Source organism: Aquarana catesbeiana, linkage group LG04 (genome assembly GCF_042186555.1).
Source record: "Aquarana catesbeiana isolate 2022-GZ linkage group LG04, ASM4218655v1, whole genome shotgun sequence".
Lineage (NCBI taxonomy): Eukaryota > Metazoa > Chordata > Amphibia > Anura > Ranidae > Aquarana > Aquarana catesbeiana.
This window is the reverse complement of record NC_133327.1, coordinates 291,845,909-291,866,480: the sequence shown is the minus strand read 5'-3', so window position 1 is coordinate 291,866,480 and position 20,572 is coordinate 291,845,909. Positions and strand designations below refer to the sequence as shown.

The window sequence follows — 20,572 nt, the reverse complement described above, 5'->3', positions numbered from 1 at the left end:
AAAATATTTGTATACAATGGTCAACGAAATGCTTAGGAGCAAACTATCCTTTATACAGCTAAGTCAAGCATAATGCTCTTGAGGGCCAGATATAGTGTGAGTTGTCATTCACAGCAGTCTGGGGTCAAGGAAGCCAGGGAGGGCTTACAGCAAAATCCCATGAATATTACAATCTGTAATCAAATTCAAATACAGCCGCCAATATCCCCTCTGCAAGGGAAGGGGGTAGAAAGGGCCCAAGATGGGGAACTCAGGATGCCGCAGAGAAATAAGTCAATGGCCTTTCTGGGAGAACAATACTTTTATAAGCACCATGTCACGCAGTGCATAACTGATGAATAGAAAAAATTGACTGTCTGAGTACAAAGGATACAAAGAATGGATTAAAAAAAGGAGTACAGGAGGAGATAGGGGAAGAGATAAGAGGAAGGTAAGGTAAGAATACCTGCCTAGGAGCCTTTTGTCAAACAGCGATAGAGCTTATCGTGAAGTGTACTACCAATTTTTTCATTACACATAATCCAAGTAAATTTGCATTTCAACAAGGATAAATTGATCACAGGGCTTTTCCAAGCCATGGCAATCTCTATCTTAGTCGCCAGGAATAAAAAACAGATTAACGATTGAGTGTGTTTAGGAGTGTTTTCGATTGGCTCTTTAAGAAGAGCATCCCAATTGATCTTCACAATATTTACCTCGATTTTAGACTATATCAGGGAATGAACGCTTATCCAGAAACGTCTAACTTTGGGGATTGTCCCCACATATGAAGAACTGTTCCTACCTGACCACACTTCAGAAAGCATAAGAGGGAGGTACCAGCATACATTTTCAACAATCTCTCTGGAACCGGGTACCAACTAGAGTACACTTTATGTCCCACCTCAACCAAAGCTACATTCATAATGCCTTTGTGGAAATGTAAGGTCCAAGTCCTCCAAGACTGCTCATCAGTTTCCTCACCCAAATTTATTTTCCATGCCAGTTAGTGGGACAATGTGGTTGGTGTGCTAAGAAGTACCCTATGTAACATAGAGATGCCCCTGCATTGAACCGTGTGTTTTTTTTCCCACATTTTGCAGTTGTGTTTTGATTAGAGATAAAATGCAATTTACAAAGATTTGTCAGTGGTTTACATTGATGAGTAAAATATAGTGTGATTGAGCATTGTGTTAACCTTTCATTACCATCAGTTATGCAGATGACAAGATTTAATTTTGAAAGCTGCTTTTATTTCATCACGTAATTGTAGAGACAAATTGTACTGAGTGATCATTTGATATAAAGCATTTTCACAGAAGCAGAATTGTGTTTGCACCAGTTAAATGTTAGAGGGAAGCAGCCATGATCAGGAAGTACAGATGACTGAATAGTATTAGGAGATGTCACTCCGATGTACACTGCTATCTTATTGACATTGTGGGAAATGAGTCACTCTGGAAGCTTATTATGCGCTGCTGATATCTCTTTTATGCCAGCACTTACAGCGTTTTTTCTTTGAAATGATCATATTGTGTCTCACCTCTACCTGGTCACTGTAGAAACACATCCCTTCTATCCATTAGTCAATTACTACACCGCCTTGTTGCTTACATCAAACTGTCTTGCAGTTTACAGCAGCTAAACTAGATCTAAGAGCCAATTAAATCTATGGGGGTATTAAAAGTAAAGTGGTAATTTTGTCCAATGAAATACTCTCAGGCAAGCAAATAACAAATTGGAGTTTACAGTATCCAGATATTGATTCTTATTAAAAGTAATAATTTGTGCTATTTAAGCCAAGTTATTTAGGCACTTATTTATTTTCTGCGTTTTGTATTCAAGACCAAACTAGGTTAAAAAGAAACTCTGCCCAATGGAGTGACAACATTTTGCCAAACTCACTAGAGCAGTAACGTTTTTAATTGGAGTTAGATGTTTTTTGGAAAAGTGGGTAGTTAGCTGTATGAAAGGCAGGGAAATGTAAAAAAGTATGGAGCAATGACCATTGGTTTTAGCAGCTGGCAAAGTTGATATGGGTGCAAAGAGATGAGTCTTAATTGACTGGAATCCACTCACCCTCTGCTTCCCATGGTTAATCACTGAAAGCTTTCAGGGGGAGACCGAGGGGACCCCCCCTTCTACAGTGAGAGGTCACCGTAACATCCCAGGGACATATGAGAGGGCTATTCACCCATTGCTGATACTGCTAGCAGGGACTGAGCCACTGAGAGCAGGACACTAAGTGTACCCAATCCATACAGCACCCATACTGTATTTTTTACCACATTTATTCCAAGCCTAGACTGCACAAATACCAACCCTATAATACATTATACTGAACCTTTACTACATCTGAACCACATCTATCTTGCACCTGTGCCAAGATTATACCATACCTATACTGCAAGCAGGTTAACTGGGACTGTCATTAAATGCACTGATGTTCTTTAGGGGCCCCAATGATAGCCAGCAGAACGTCTTAAAGGACTGCCCCTCCTGTAATAATTATTCCACAAGCCCCCTTTGTTTCCCTGCCCAATCCACTACATAATTTAGAGGGAAGTGGATAGTTTAGAGGGAATGGGAAGATGTCAGTAGAGAGGGAGAGATTGAAGATTTGAAGTAGAGAGCATAGAAGTGAACAAGAGGCTAACTATGAGGGAACAGGTTCAAGGGGGCAGAAGATTAGATGGGCTTCTGAGAGCAGATTGGCAACCTTCTCCATAGTAAGAAGGCCAAAAGAAGAAGCATAGAATGGGGAGTTAAACACGGTAAGCTTGGTGGAAGGAGATATCAGGACAGTGGAGATTTTGTCTCAAATTGTCTATTGTATTACAATACAAGGAAGAATAAAATATATCAATAACTTTCTATTGCATATCTGAGACAGGAACTGAAGGGAAATTTCCCCAGTTGTACACAGCATAAAAACTGATAGGGATTATACTTCCCTACTCTATTCAAATCTAAAAAAAAAGTTTTGGCGTTGCATACACTTTAAAAACATGTGGTTTAGAACTTGCAACAAGCATACAGAAATTCATACAGAAATAAGTAGATCTGTGCATGTATTATATGAAGCACTGTCCTGAGTCATTGCAAAGACTGGAGTGGTGCGGAGTATGGAACATTCATCATGGCATATAAAGTCGGGCAGTCTTGTTTATGCATAATACTACACAGTGTGCAGGTTTAACAGTTGTAATAGTTGTAAACTATTCCTGTTGCTTAACTGACATTACATTACACACAAAACCTTCATTATAATATACACTGTTCATATACTCATATTAAATGGCATGACCAGAATCTAGCATGAAAACATATGTGTGTGGAAAAGGTAGTGTGATGCTCACAAGCAGGAACATGTAATTAGAGGTTAGCAGAATGCCCAGCATTTGGCATAATGATGTGTGGGGCCAAGATAGGAGCTGTCAGATTTATGATTATTTATAGCAAGTCATGAGACTCAGCTAATATGAAGAGAGGATAGCAGTGTTGGTGGTGAAGTAGGACCTCTGAGCTCTGTATATCTACATACAAAAAAATAAATTATTACACAGATTCATTTTTGGATTTAAAGGCATTATCAGTGATAGTCTGAAATATTAAGATGAACCTTTTGTCTGAAAGATAACACACAGTATGCCATTAAGTGCATTAGGCAAATGTCATACAAAACTTTAAAAACTTTCGACTTTTTAATCATAATGAATACATAACAGTGTAATTAAACAATTTATCAAAACATCAGAAGCCTGGCTTTTACAGATTTGTCTTATGTTTTAATAGTTAGAGATTTGTGATTGATAGTGAACTAATGTTTATAAATCTGCTCTGTTTCTAATGAATTCCAAGCTGAATCCTAATAACGCTGAAATATGACTCAAAGCATGTTAACAGAGTGTTTATTTTCAGATTTAAAGACTTACCACTTCTATTTGTCTCTTTCTTGATTTTAACATTTCGATTGATACAGCACTGATATAATTAAATAATTTATCTGTCACCATTTAACAAAATATTATTATACTAATTTACACCATTATTATAATAAGGATATTATCAGTTATTAAAAATATCTGTAACAACATAAAGATGTGTTATGTGTCTATTTGCCTCTTTGCCCACTCCTTATACAGTTGAAGAGCACACACATCAGAAAAGCCAATTCAGACTCGAAACAGCCTACAAAGTTTTAGTCCAGATGTATATGCAAGCCCCTTCAGAAGTTGTTCCCACAACTCTCTGGGTTTCTGGGCACAACCAGTCAAAATACATTTTACTGCTTCCCTTCCTCAGCAGCTCACATAAGGCACAGATGTAGCCAGGTACTGGGCTACAGCAATATGAATAAGGAGACATGGGGGTTATTTACGAAAGGCAAATCCACTTTGCACTACATGTGCAAACTAGAAGTGCAAAGTGCACCTGAAATTGCACTGAAAGTGCACTTGGAAGTGCAGTCGCTGTAGATCCGAGGGGGACATGCAAGGAAAATAAAAAAACTGCATTTTAGCTTGCACAGGATTGGATAATAAAACCAGTAGAGCTTCCCCTCATTTCAGATCTACCCCTCAGATTTACAGCGACTGCACTTCCAAGTGCACTTTCAGTGCAATTTCAAGTGCACTTTGCACTTGTAGTTTGCACTTGTAGTGCAAAGTGGATTTGCCTTTTGTAAATAACCCCCATTGGGTTTGATTAACTAAAGTCATATAGACTGTGCAGTTTTCAAGTGCAATTGCTCCAGAGCTTAATAAATGTGGAAGAGTTCTGCTGACCTCCATCATTCAATCATGTGCAAGAAAAAATGCCATTTTTTATTTTCCGTTATTGGGTACTCTTTGTAAAGTGAAGCTTCATCTCATATACTAAGATCTGGATCAACTATACTTGCAGAGTGCAACTACACTTGCAAAAGTGCACAGGCTATTTACTTTAGTAAAAAACCCCATTGTCTTTTATTCTTCTGTCTGTCTATCGAGATACTGATGTTATGCTGCACCATTATTCTCTGGCCAACAAGGGGAGAGCAAAAGCCAAGCAAGAAGCCCATAGACTTCTATGCAGAGTGCTGAGACTTCTGGGAGTTGTATTTTTACACAGCAGCAATATAATGGGACGAATAGACTCCTTGCACTGCAGATAACAATAGGCACTATGCAGTAGGAGGAGTGGAGAGATGATTTTTATTAAACTGCTTGGGAAAGTTGTTCCTCTGGGCATCAAGGGAATTAGATAGAGAGCACCTCTGTCTGGATATTCACCTGCCATCAGAAGACCATACCAGCAAAGGTCTGAGCCTGAGACTGGGAATGAGGACACCTAGGGGGATTTATTTATTTTTACTAGTAATGGCAGTGATCAGCGACTTATAGCAGAACTGCTATATTGCGGCGAACAAATCGGACACTTACTCACACTTTTTGGGGACCAGTGACACCAATACAGTGATCAGTGCTAAAAATATGCGCTGTACTCATGACACTGTCTGGGAAGGGGTTAACATCAGGGGTGAACTGTGTGCCTAGCCAGTGTTTGTGTACTGTGTGGGAGGTGCTTTTACTAGGTGAAGGCATTAACCCATGTTCCTGTTTTGCAGGATCACAGGATCCATGCTTTTCTTACTGACAGAACAGCAGTAAACAGGCCTATATAAACAAGGAAGATTGCCGTTCTGTCTCTGTGCTGAATGATCAGGGGGTGCTGGTGGACATTGAGTCCACAGTAACTGAAGATCAGCTCCCGATGTGTATAATCACAGCAGAAGCAGGCCACCTACAGCGAGCATGTGCGCCCCAGACCCAGAAGTGTAGGATCATATACTGGGTACGTGATCCGGCAGAGCAGAGCCACAAAGCCACTGTATATGTAAGTTATGCAGTCGGCAAGCGATTAATGATATATGTTGCACTACATTATTTTACTTATGAGTTATCTGAACTGGTGGGGTGGATTCACAGTTTGAGTGTTTTAGCAGGCAACACATGCTATTGGTATACTTATTTTAAGAATTACTTTGTGTAGTTTGTTAATGGTTAATTACTAATTGCGCTGATTGTTTCTATCCCTACTGTTAACCCCTACTGCTTCCACCTCCAGGCTCATTGAGTGGATTTAACTGCTGGGATGTGGAGGCGGGCATTTTGATCATGTAACAACTGTGATTGGCAGTCACAGCTTTCACATGACTGGAAAGCTCCTGATTGACAGTTAGCATTGGTAGCTTTTAGGCACCTATTCATTACTGTGCTGGGAGTGTGCAGGGAGGACACGCGCAGCACAGTAAAATGTTTACCTGTTGCTGCATATATGCAATCACTTGGCATTAAAGCCCACCTGCCAAGAGGCTGCATGAATGTGCCAGGTCAGTGGGAATTGGTTAATCACACTACTATTGGGTACTAAGTGTTACTTTCAGTAAATTTCTGTGATACTGTACATTTGTACACTTAACCTGGTATGTCAGAGGAGCTGAGAAGGTTGAGGTAAAGAACAGAGAACCCATACTATTCAGCAGCTCCTACAGGGATAGCATTAAACAGGCATAGCTGGGCAAGTGATCTGCAACCAGGTGGCAGCCCCTTCACTGTCAAAACCATTGTGCAGTCACCTGGGCAGGAGTGTAAAAGCATGCAACGTCTCCAAAAGACCCACATACTTTAAAAGACTCCTCCCCAATTGCTACCAGAGTGCTGCAAATCCAGTGGGGTAGCACTATCCTTTGGACCTGGATCCCTCCTGCTGTGTTACCAGAGCTACCCAAAACTTTTTTTGTGGGGTATGCTGTTCAAGAGGATAATCACAAGTAACTATTTATGTTCTGAACTTTTTAACTGAAGTGATGATCCTCAGCTTGACTTTTTGTTGTTATAGAGTATCTATGTTATGCAGTTAATTGATTAAAAGAGAAGTATGGGTTTAAAAAAAAAAAAAAACTTCATACTCCCCTAGATGTCTGCGGCACTGATCCCAGCTGCAACTGTCCCCTGCCGCCTCTAAGAACTGAGCAATTAAAAACCACTAATTGTTTTGTTCCCAGTCTCCTTCTGCAGAGAGCTAGTGACTGTCAGTCACTGGCTCTCTACTCTGCCCCTCCAGCACTCACTGGAGCGCAGGGCTGTGCAGGGGGCTCAGGCCCACAGTGGTTTGCTAAGAAACTGAGCCATTTGCCGGTTCAGGCATCTGGGTGGATCCCGACCATATGCTTGAGATCTTTTCAGAGCCTGGACTGTGGCTCTGTGATGTCAGCTAAAGCCCGCTGTCGGCTGAAAATGAGTGAAAAAGGAGAAGCATAGCCACAGCTATTTTGGCTGTACTTCTCCTAAATGTACATGCATTTTGCATTACTCTTGGCTGTTTCGGATGTTCTTGCTATATGACAAAGATTAAAGGGAGAAAAAAAAAGTACTCTTTATTATTTCATATTATATTGTATGAAAAAAAGAACAATGAATCTTTTACATTATTAAAAAAGCTTGGTTCATTCATTATAACTAAACTAAACTTACATGGACTGTATTTTTTAATTCTTTAGAAAACAAAAAGGTTTACCCAAGTAGAATCAATAGGGGTTAAAGGACCAGTCTGCCCAGAACTGGAGTGACATCTGCATTAGTCACATTCTCTTGTTACTGCGAGAGGTCTTGCTCTTTATTCAGATTTTTGTTTTACAGTAAAGAGAATGCAGTAGTAGAAGTGAGACTTCAAGGTATCATAACTAGGAAATCCAGTGTGAAGAACTTTTCATTGTGGTCCCCAAAAGGTACAAATATATATAATAAACACAGCACTGCCCTTAGCAATAAGCACTGATAAGCACTAAAACTTTATCCAAGAATATATTATATATAAAATATGTCTTTTAATTATTACAAGTTCATTAAGCCTTCCGAAGCATTTCTTCTTGGGACATTAATTATCTTTTGTGATCTACAGCCTCTGAAAAACAATATGTCAATAAAAAAATACATTTAATACATAGTATTTCTTTTTTAATTTGTATATTTTCAATTTTAAACATTACTTACTACTAGCACAATAACGGCAGCAACAAGTAACACACATACAGTATATCACATATATAACATAAATGCTATACATAAAATCGATCATTCATATTTTCCATCATTTTCTGTCTCAGTGAAAATGGTTACTAGGACAAATAGAGGGATGAATTCCCCCCGTGTGGACACAAACATTAAGGTGTCCTTTTATGAAACTGAGATCAGCGGCGATCCTGAGTCTCACCGCTGATCTCAGGTCATTACCAGTTTATGAAACTTAGATAATCAGCAGAGAACATGTTCTCCGCTCATTATCTCAGCACATTGAGAATCTGTAACTGACTGTCACAGAAACGGCCAGTTTATGAAGGTCCTCACTGCTTATCTGTGACAGAATTCTCACTTTCTGATTCACCATTTCAGAAGTGGAGAATCAGAGAGAGAAGCATGAAACTGGATAAGTATTCTGGAGAAAGCAAGAAGTCTTTTGACTTCTTTCTTTCACCAGTCATAGTACATCTTCCCCACCATTACACACCCCAAAACCAGCAGGATAGGAATTTATAGTATATATATATATATACTGTATATATATATATATATGTATGTGTATATATATAGATATATATATATATATATATATATATAGATCTATATATATATATATATATATATATATATATATAGATCTATATATATATATATTTCTTTTTTTTAGATGTATATATATATATATATATATATATATATATATATATATATATATATATATATATATATATACACACACACACACATATACATATATATATATATATATATATATAGATTATATATATATATATATATATATAGATTATATATATATATATATATATATATATATATAGATATATATATATATAATCTATATATATATATATCTATATATATATATATTTTTTTAGATGTTCACGTCTCTGACTGGGTTCACACTTGTGCGATGCGTGAACCAGCGTGATTCCTGTGCGGGTTTTCACATCACACCTACATTGACATCTGCGCACCACTGCAGGTGTCAATGTAAAGTTAATGACACCCCCAGATCATTTCACAGATCGCAGTGCGAACTATGTAATGGTGCAGGAATCGGATCGCATGCGGACCAAATAAAGGGTCCTGTACCATTTTGGTGCAAATGCAATATGATTTAGGGCCAGTTCCCACTGCTGCGGTGTCCTAGATCGGATGTGATACGCACCGCACTGCAGTGCAAAATCACATCCGATCTCTGTGCGATGCGATTTCAGCCATACAGATAGTATTGCTGAATTTGCATTACACTCGGACCAAACTCATACAGGACCCTTTTTTTGGTCCACAGCAGAATCGGATGGCATGGGTGTTCACACCCATGCGATTCGATTACTGTCCGAGTTTGCAGATCGCACTGCAATATGCGAACTGATTTGGGGTTGTTGTTAACTTTCAGGCCCAGTTCACACTTGTGCGATGCTGGACATCGCACAGACATCGCATGTAATTCGCAGCACACTGCCATTCACGTTACATGAGATGTCTGTGCAGTGCGATATCAGCCGTACAGATAGTATGGCTGATATCGCACCGCATTCGGTGCAAACATGCACAGGACCCTTTTTTCTGTTCGGAGCAGAATCGGATCGCATGTGTGTTCACACATATGCGATCCGATTCATGTCCGGATGGTCAGTTCGCAGTGCGATATGCAAGCTGAACTGGGGGTGTCATTAAGAATGTATTGACACTCCCCAGCGATTCGCATATGGCAGTGTGAACTGACATGCGAGTCGGTGCGATGCGGGAACCCGCAGTGGATTTGCAGTGTTCTCGCATTGCACCAGTTTATCAATTTTTATGCTTAGCAATTATGAAATATATTTTATTTTAATTTATTAATAAATATTTATACTTGTATACTTTATTAAAATGTTTTTTTAATGATTATAAATGTATATTGCATTTATATGAATGGTGTATAGCTGAATTACATATGTGCATTACATTCATTTACTATACACCATTCACATTTAAATAGGGACATGTATGATCTTTAAATATTGATAAAAACAATGTTTTTTTTTATAATTAGGTTAATGTATATTGTGTAGGGGGAATTTAACTTTATTATTTTATTAATATGTTGGGGAATAATGTGTGCTGATTCGTGTTAAACTTTTGTATTTTATGCTTCCTCATACTGTAATCCCGCTATATCACGCGAGATTATAGTGAGAGGAGCCGTTCTCAGGAGTTCCCGGCGTTTGTAGATCGCTCCTCAACTCAACATGAGAAGCGATCTACACACTTTCATAAACAGGCACTCAGAGGAGAACGATCTCCTCTGAGAATGCCTGAGAACTGAATCGCGGTATTTTACCACAGCTTCATAAAAGGACACCTAAGACATTAACATTTTGACAAAGGTTTTGCCCTTTCCCACTCAATCCAAAACTATTGTTTTTGTATTGTATTGTTTTGGAGATTGTTTTTAATGAATATAATTAACAGAACACTGCTCCTATGATTCAGACTTGCAGCGGATGGAACACATCAGGAGGTACTGCTGTGTCTAAGGGGAAGTCTGTATATCAGCAAATATCATTACAATGTTGTGTACATGACCTCTTTATTGTTTTTCTAGCTGAAAAACTGCTTAGTAAGCAGGATTTCTTAATGATGATAATAAGCTTTCCTTGGATGAGGTAAAACACAAAAATACTTTAGTAACTTTAAAGCCGTATTAAACGCAAAAGCAAACATTTATAATATTGCAACTTACCAGTCCTTAGATGTGATGGCTGTAATAATTTTCTTTTATAGGCTTTCTTGATTTTGTTTTCACCTGGTGATCTGCCCAGCAAGTCTGTTTTTTTTTTCCACAGAACAAGCTGTTCTGCAGAGGTAGCAGTTAGAGGCTTGAGACAAACCATTTACCATTGGCGGGGTGCTTACAAAGATACGTTTTATTTATTCATGTAATACCTTAATACCAAGGAACGCAACGGTTGCTGTAACTGCTTAAAAGGTGTTAGTCCCCTTGCACACAGGGCGTTTTTATGGCTGTTTTTACCAACGTTAGACTTTTTTTTTTGCAGCTTCAAAATGCCTCTCCATGTTATTTTATGGCCTCATACACACACAGGCTTTTAGGAGCTGTAAGTGGCATAGGAGTTTTCAAGCTGAAAAAATGCCTGACGCTGCTAAAGGCTGATAAACACAGCTTAAAGCATTTTTTTGACATGTCAAAATCAATGGTTCCCTATGAGAACCCATTGATTTGAATAGAAACCGCATCCAAGTCAGATCATAATGATCTGACTTGTGGTGCGACTTGTGCTCTGAGGATCTTGAAGGGGAACCCCAAGCTAAAGTAAAAAAAAAAGGCGTGGGGTGCCCCACAAGATCTATACCAGGCCCTTTGAGTCTGCTATGGAAATTTAAAGGGAACCCCATGCGGAAATTAAAAAAAATAAGTGTGGGGTCCCCCCACGACCATACCAGACTCTTCGGTCTGGATTTTGAGGGGAACCCCCATGCCAAAGAAAAATGGTGTGAGGTCCCCCAAAATGTATACCAGACCCTTATCCGAGCATGCAGCCCTGCAGGTCAGGAAAAGGAGGGGAGGAGGGAATGCCCCCTCCCCTCCTAGACCATACCAGGCCATACACCCTCAACATGGGGTGGTGGGTGCTTTGGGGCAGAGAGAGCTCTGTGCCCCCCACCTTAAAGCACCTTGTCCCCATGTTGATGGGGACAAGGGCCTCTTCCCCTCAACCCTGGGCGAGTTACTAGTAACTAGTTTATTAGTAATGGTGGTGATCAGCATTTTTTAGCAGGACTGTGACATTGCGGCAGACAGATCAGACACTTTTGACACTTTTGACACTTTTTGGGAACAGTGACATTTATACAGCGATCAAAGCTAAAAATAGCCACTGATTACTGTATAAATGTCACTGGCAGGGAAGGGTTTAACACTAGGGGGCGATCAAGGGGTTAAGTGTTCCATAGGGAGGTGTTTCTAACTGTGGGGGGGAGTGTAGTGACTGGAGGAGGAGACAAATCTCTGTTCCTAATCACTAGGAACAACAGATCTGTCTCGCCTCCCCTGACAGAATGGAGATCTGTCTGTTTATATTGACAGATCCCCGTTCTGTCTCTCTCAGGAGTAATCGCGGGTGGCCGGCGGACATCGCAGCCACCGGCCACATGCATCTGCTCCGGCGTCGGATGCACACTCCCCCTAGTGGTCTTCAAGTGGCCGATGTACAGGTATGGCAATTCGCCCATGAGAGCCAACCTGCCACAGGTACAATTGTGTCGGCTGGTCTTTAAGTGGTTAAATAAAGGCAGCAAAACGCTGCTAAAAGTTAACGTGGCTAAACGCGCATTAACATGAATGCAAGAAGCTACTAAAAGTGTGTTTTTACAGACGCTTTTTCCTGGCGTTGGTAATGGCTTTACAGCTCGTTTTTTCTAACGCCCTATGTGCATGGGGACTTAGACCCAATGCATTCTAGACATTTTTACAGCTGCTTCTAAGGGCATCTGAAGTTTTTTTTTCCTGCCTCTAAACATCCCGACATGTTTGCCTATGTGTCCATGCACACATAGTCTTTTCACATTGTATAGTGGCAAGAGCTTTTAGAGGCCTTTTGAGGCAGGAAAAAAACCCCTTCTGCCAGGGTGTCCAGGAGCAGCAGAGTTTGGGTAGAAAAAATGCTTGACGCTACTAAAAGCTGCTGGAATCTGCTAAAAGCTGCTAAACGTGCACAAGCTAATGCTTGAGCACCTATTCATTTCAATGGCCAGAACAAATTATTTATTCTGGCCAATAAAATGAATTAACTCCCAAGAGCTTGATGCCTGTAAAAGCTTTTACAAGTGTCAGGCATTTTTTTCGTCAAAAACCCTGCTGACTTCTAGGAGAGTTTAAAAAAAAGTCCCGTGTGCATAATGTGCTAGTACATCTAAATCCCCATACACACAATAGGACTTTGTACAAACTTTCCTGTGGATTTTTGTACAATGGGCGTTGGCCATAAGTTTGTATTGCATACAGATGGCAGGACTTTTCCAGCCAACTTTCACCAAATCATGTGGTTTTTCAACTCTTTACCACCACCCTTTGGTCAACTTCTGTATTGTTGTCTGCTTTTATAGGCGAGATTGACACCTTACGAGCCGGGTTCACACTGGTGCGGGGATCCGACTTGGATCCCCGCCAATGCCAGGCACTGTGTTTGGTATGAATCTTGAGGGGGAACTCCATGCCAAATTTTAAATAAAATACCGGCATGGGTTCCCCTCCAAGAGCATACCAGGCCCTTAGGCCTGGTATGAATTTTAAGGGGAACCCCTAAGCTGAAAAAATGGCATGGGGGTCCCCCCAAAATCCATACCAGACCCTTATCCGAGCACGCAGCCCGGCCGGTCAGGAAAGGGGATGGGGAAGAGCGAGCACCCCCCTCCTGAGCAGTACCAGGCCACATGCCCTCAACATGGGGGTGGGTGCTTTGGGGGAGGGGGGTGCCCTGCAGCAGGATAAGGGCCTTTTCCCGACAACCCTGGCTGTTGGTTGTCGTGGTCTGCGGGGGGGCTTATTGGAATCTGGGAGCCCCTTTAATAAGATCCCCAGATCCCTGCCCCCCACCCTATGTAAATGAGTATGGGGTACATCGTACCCCTACCCATTCACCTAGGGAAAAAAGTGTCAATAAAAAAACACACTACACAGGTTTTTAAAGTAATTTATTAGGCAGCTCCAGGGTCTTCTTCTGACTTTGGGGGTCTTCTTCCAACTTCGCCGCTCTCTCCGGCCTCTTCTCCCTGTGTTCGACCTCTTCTCCCGGTTTCTGGTTCTTCTGCCGGATCCTCCGCCCCTGGCCCCCCACCCTATGTGAATGAGTATGGGGTACATAGTACCCCTACCCATTCACCTAGGGAAAAAAGTGTCAATAAAAAAAACACACTACACAGGTTTTTAAACTAATTCATTAGGCAGCTCAGGGGGTTTTCTTCTGACTTCGGGGGTCTCTCTGGCCTCTTCTCCCAATGTTCGGTTCTTCTCCTGGTGTTCGGCCTCTTCTCCCACTCTTCTGCTGGGCTCCTCCGCTATCTTCTGCTCTTCTGCCGCTCTTTTGCTAGCGGTGGCCCAGACTTCTGCATCATCTTCTTCCCTCTTTTCTTCTTCTGATGTTGACACGACGCTCTCTCCCATTTTAATGCTGTGTGGAGCGCTCAGCAATGACTTATATAGGCAGTGACCCCGCCCCCTTTTGACATCACAGTCCTGGGGCATGCTGGGACTGTGAGGTCATAAGGGGGCGTGACCATATGATGACATGACCACGCCCCCTTATGACCTTACAGTCCCAGCATGCCCCGGGACTGTGACGTCATAGGGGGGCAGGGTCACCGCCTATATAAGTCATTGCGGAGCACTCCACACAGCATTACAGCGGGAGAGAGCATCGTGTCAATATCGGAAGAAGAGAAGAGGGGAGAAGAAGATGAAGAAGACCGGGCCACCGCTAGCAAAAGAGCAGCAAAAGAGCAGAAGATAGCGGAGGAGCCCAGCAGAAGAGCGGGAGAAGAGGCCGAACACCAGGAGAAGAACCGAACATTGGGAGAAGAGGCCAGAGAGACCCCCGAAGTCAGAAGAAAACCCCCTGAGCTGCCTAATGAATTACTTTAAAAACCTGTGTAGTGTGTTTTTTTATTGACACTTTTTTCCCTAGGTGAATGGGTAGGGGTACTATGTACCCCATACTCATTCACATAGGGTGGGGGGCCAGGAACTGGGGGCCCCCTTATTAAAGGGGGCTCCCAGATTCCGATAAGCCGCCCCGCAGACCCTGACAACCAACGGCCAGGGTTGTTGGGAAGAGGCCCTTGTCCTCATCAACATGGGGACAAGGTGTTTTGGGGTGGGGGGCCCGCAGGGCGCCCCCCTCCCCCAAAGCACCCACCCCCCATGTTGAGGGCATGCGGCCTGGTACGGATCAGGAGGGGGGGCGCTCACTCAACCCCACCCCTTTTCCTGACCGGCCAGGCTATGTGCTCGGATAAGGGTCTGGTATGGATTTTGGGGGGCCCCCAAGCCGTTTTTTCTGCGAGGGGGTTCCCCTTAAAATCCATACCAGACCTAAGGGCCTGGTATGCCCCCAGAGGGGAATTCCCTCTCATGCTCGCCGCAATAGGAAAATCTGTTTTTCTTATTGCAGCCAGCACGAGATGTAAAGTACCCTGTCGTCGAGAACCAGAGCGATGGGATCGCGCTGGAAACATTCTCGCGGCTGCGTACTGTAGTTTGTACAAAATTCCGATGGTTTTGTGTACACATGATCGGACTTTGCTCCATCAGACTTTTGTTGCCGGAAAGTTTGTATGTTTGCACAGCCAACAAAAGTCCGTTGGAAACAGAAAAAGTTTGTCTGATGGAGCGTACACACGGTCGGATGTTGCTCCAAAACAGCTAATTTACATGTTGAATTCGCTTGAGTATGCCCTATCTTGTATTCTTACCTTGTCTGTAGTAAGGTCAAAAGAATAATTCCAAAAATTAAAACTATCCCAGTAGTGTAGGCAATAATATATATTGTCGGGTCTGGAAGAAACAACATATATTGATTAAGTGTAAGTGTAACTGAACCGTAAGTTAATAATATTTAGGCTGGCAATACATGAATTAGTGGGCTGATCTAAAAAAAAAAAAAAAAACTGAAAGGATATCCCCATCCACACCAGCAAGGTGGATGGAGGAATCCTCCCCGCTGCAGTATTCTATTCTGACTGTGGGGACTCCTTCACTGTTGGAATACAATACTGCCAGTTTTGCCAACCTACCAGATTAAAATTTACTGACATGACACCCAACATTTACTGGCTCAGCCAAGTTTTTACTGGTATTTACAAAAAAGTTACAAAATTATAGTTTTAAGTGCAAATTTCAGTATTTAAGCTACAAACAAGCACAATATGCAATTAGCGATGTGATTTAAGGTAGATATTAAGGCAAACACATATTTCATATTTTATTTTTGAAATAGTAAGTAGCTCAGGGACAGGACTCGGAGAGCAAGAGTTTGGAATAGGCAGGCACACATGCATGAAATTTACTTTAACAGTGACACCGACTACAGTGTGCAGCAGTACAGATCAACGACACGACACGTCCCCTCCTAAGTCACAGTGACAGTCTCTCTCTCCGCGCCAAGTGGTCGATTCAGTCTACTTCAGTTCAAACAGCACTGAAAGTCCCGCTCTTGGCTTGCCTTGCTCCTGTCCTGCAGACCCGCACTCCAGCTGCTCCGATCGGGTCCTGTACAATTACATCACACTATGCACTCAGGCACTCCCTCCACCAGACCTGCCCCCTGCCGGCGCCACCCGAACACACTGTAACAGGCACTGGTATAGTTTTAGCCAGCTCCAGACTGGAACTGCGCATGCGCAGTTCTAAATGAAACGTCATAGCCATATTTTTTACTGGCAACTTTTTTCTGTCACTGGCATTTACTGGCAGGAGTAAAGTGCCCATTTTTTACTGGCTGCCAGTAAAAATACTGACAGTTGGCAACACTGAATACTGCAGCAGTATTGTACTCTAGTACACTGATACATTGATTATAGCAATATATTCCCACAAGCTGGTTTGAGAGTAATCAATCATTAGGTCAACTTCTCTGGAGCGGGACCGGCCATAGGTGAATCAAAATTCAGCCAGTCCCTGCTGAACCAGACAAATTTTGATCTATCTATGGCCAGCTTTAGTTTGCCAAAGCAGTGTACATTAACAACTGCTGTGCATTTTGTTTATATAAAATGCTATTTTTACCTAAAGCCAAAGCGTTTTTTTTTTTTTTTCTTTTTGGGTAGAATAGGGAATAGTAGGGAGTGGCCAAGAGTGGACTGAACCTGTGCAATGTCTGTGTTAGCATGTCCTAGTAGAGTCTCCAACAAGGGTGCATTTGACATGGTGACCAAACAGGAGCAGAGTATTGTCAGCTTATAACAGGAAGTGACTTAACAAGAACTTTCATTGCAGGATCACCAGGTAATATTGTAATGAAAGCTTGCATATTGAAAACAGCATTTGAAATATTATTTACAAGTGAGATTTATGTGATTGGGTTTAGATCAAATTTAGTTAAACAATATTAAAAATTTGAAGCGGTAGTAAATCACAAAAAAAAGAATTAGACCCCTGCAGGATAGTGTCATAGTGTCCAAGTATGCAGTGCATTATGACAGACTTATCTTAAAATGAAACCCTCCAGCAGAACGCTGTCACTGCTGACAAGGCTTTCATCTTCACCCGCTCTTCCTTCTAGATTTGTGGGCTTCGGCCATTTTAATGGCTAAGCTGCAGTGACATCACTCCTACACATGCGCGCAGAAGTCCTGGCCATGGCACAGAGCACATGCGACGGTGACGTCAACGGCTGCTACCAAAGTAAATATCTCCTAAGCGGTGCATGTTTAGGAGATATTTCCTTTATGTTAAGTATAAATTAATAAGCGGACTTTACTGCCACCTTAAGTTAGTCTTTTCAGAAGGAAAGAGATGTATAACTAGTAACATTTTGACATGTGTTACGTATAATGTAACGTATATGTAATCAAAGTCCACATACAGTATCTCACAAAAGAGTACACCCCTCACATTTTTGTAAATATTTTATTATATCTTTTATGTAACAACACTGAAGAAATGACACTTTGCTACAATGTAAAGTAGTGAGTGTACAGCTTGTATAACAGTGTAAATGTGCTGTCCCCTCAAAATCACTCAACACACAGTCATTAGGGATAAGCCGAACACCCCCCCCCTGTTCGGTTCGCACCAGAACTTGCGAAAAGGCAAAAAATTTGTTCAAACACGCGAACACCGTTAAAGTCTATGGGACACGAACATGAATAATCAAAAGTGCCAATTTTAAAGGCTTATATGCAACTTATTGTCATAAAAAGTGTTTGGGGACCTGGGTCCTGCCCCAGGGGACATGGATCAATGCAAAAAAAGTTTTAAAAACGGCCGTTTTTTCGGGAGCAGTGATTTTAATAATGCTTAAAGTGAAACAATAAAAGTGTAATATCCCTTTAAATTTCGTACCTGGGGGGTGTCTATAGTATGCCTGTAATGGGGCGCATGTTTCCCGTGTTTAGAACAGTCTGACAGCAAAATTACATTTCAAAGGAAAAAAAGTCATTTAAAACTACTCGCGGCTATTAATGAATTGCTGGTCCGACAATACACATAAAAGTTCGTTGATAAAAACGGCATGGGAATTCCCCACAGGGGAACCCCGAACCAAAATTTAAAAAAAAAAATGATGTGGGGAGTCCCCCTAAATTCCATACCAGGCCCTTCAGGTCTGGTATGGATATTAAGGGGAACCCCGGGCCAGATTAAAAAAAAAAATGGTGTGACTGGTATGGATTTTAGGGGGAACCCTGCGCCAAAAAAAAAAAAAATGGCATGGGGTCCCCAAAAATCCATACCAGACCCTTATCCGAGCACGCAACCTGGCAGGCCGCAGGAAAAGAGGGGGGATGAGAGAGCGCCTCCCTCCTGAACTGTACCAGGCCACATGCCCTCAACATTGGAAGGGTGCTTTGGGGTAGCCCCCCAAAACACCTTGTCCCTATGTTGATGGGGACAAGGGCCTCATCCCCACAACCCTTGCCCGGTGGTTGTGGGGGTCTGCGGGCGGGGGGCTTATCGGAATCTGGAAGCCCCCTTTAACAAGAGGACCCCCAGATCCTGGCCCTCCCCCCTGTGAGAAATGGTAAGGGATACCCCTACCATTTCACAAAAAAACTGTCAAAAATATTAAAAATGACAAAAGAAAGTTTTTGACAATTCCTTTATTTAAATGCTTCTTCTTTCTTCTATCCTCTATCTTCTTTCTTCTATCTTCTATCTTCCTTTGGTTTCTTCCTCCATCTTCTTCTTCTTCTGGTTCTTCTGGTTCTTCCTCCGGTGTTCTCGTCCGGCATCTTCCTCCATGGCGTCTTCTTCCCTTCTTCTCCTCGGGCCGCTCTGCATCCATGATGGCATGGAGGGAGGCTCCCACTTTGTGATGCTTCTCCTCTTCTGATGGTTCTTAAATAATGGGGGACATAATGGGGACTTGACGGAGACTTCCCTGTGGCATTCCCTGTGACGTCAGAAGGGGCCGGGTTACGTAACGTGTGACCCCGCCCCCCTCTGACATCATGGGGAATGCCACAGGGAAGTCCCCGTCAAGTCCCCATGCGTCAGAGGGGGTGGGGTCACCGGGCCCTGCCCCCATTATTTAAGAACCGTCAGAAGAGGAGAAGCGTCACACAGTGGGAGCCTCCCTCTATGCCATCATGGATGCGGAGCAGCCCGAGGAGAAGAAGGGAAGAAGACGCCGATGCCACGGAGGAAGATGCCGGACAAGAACACCGAAGGAAGAACCAGAAGAACCAGAAGAAGAAGATGGAGGAAGAAACCGAACGAAGATAGAAGAAAGAAGAAGCATTTAAATAAAGGAATTGTCAAAAACTGTCTCTTGTCATTTTTAACATCTTTGACAGTTTTTTTGTGAAATGGTAGGGGTACTTTTGTACCCCCATTACCATTTCACACAGGGGGAGGGCCAGAATCAGGGGGTCCCCTTGTTAAAGGGGGCTTCCAGATTCCGATAAGCCCCCTGCCCGCAGACCCCCACAACCACTGGGCAAGGGTTGTGGGGATTAGGCCCTTGTCCCCATCAACATGGGTACAAGGTGTTTTGGGGGGCTACCCCAAAGCACCCTCCCAATGTTGAGGGCATGTGGCCTGATATGTTTCAGGAGGGGGGCTGCTCTCTCGTCCCCCCTTTTCCTGCGGCCTGCCAGGTTGCGTGCTCGGATAAGGGTCTGGTATGGATTTTTGGGGGGACCCCACGCCATTTTTTAAAAAATTTTGGCACAGGGTTCCCTTTAAAATCCGAATTTAGGGGGACCCCCCACGTCATTTTTTTTTAATTGTGGTTCGGGGTTCCCCTGTGGGGAATTCCCATGCCATTTTTATCAATGAACTTTTATGTGTATTGTCGGACCGGCAATTCATTATAGCCACGAGTAGTTTTAAATGACTTTTTTTCCTTTGAAATGTCATTTTGCTGTCAGACTGTTCTAAACACGGAAAAACATGCGCCCCTTTACAGGCATACTATAGACACCCCCAGGTACGAAATTTAAAGGAATATTATACTTTTATTGTTTCACTTTAAGCATTATTAAAATCACTGCTCCCGAAAAAATGGCCGTTTTTAAAACTTTTTTTTGCATTGATCCTTGTCCCCTGGGGCAGGACCCAGGTTCCCAAACACTTTTTATGACAATACCATGCATATAAGCCTTTAAAATCAGCACTTTTGATTTCTCCCATAGACTTTTTTTTTTTTTTTTTTTTTTTTTTTGCTACTTCAGTTTTTACAATGAGAGGGTTTAAATCACCATATTTAGGTCATTTCTTCCCATTATAACATCACATCATGGTAGCAGATATAGTATTCTTGTTTTCCTTTTAAAAAAAAACTTTA

General features: G+C 42.1%; 1 protein-coding gene across 1 annotated transcript in view; it reads right to left on the bottom strand.

The window, feature by feature from the left end:
• Positions 1-1,210: 1,210 nt before the first annotated feature.
• Positions 1,211-20,572, bottom strand: part of GFRAL (GDNF family receptor alpha like) — a 128,229-nt gene continuing 108,867 nt past the window's right edge. The window contains exons 9-10 of the mRNA XM_073626683.1: positions 15,540-15,621; positions 1,211-7,926 (exon numbers count right to left, since the gene is read on the bottom strand). Coding sequence (XP_073482784.1) covers positions 7,857-7,926; positions 15,540-15,621 — 152 coding nt within the window. The 3' untranslated portion in view covers positions 1,211-7,856. The remainder of the gene's footprint in view (positions 7,927-15,539; positions 15,622-20,572) is intronic.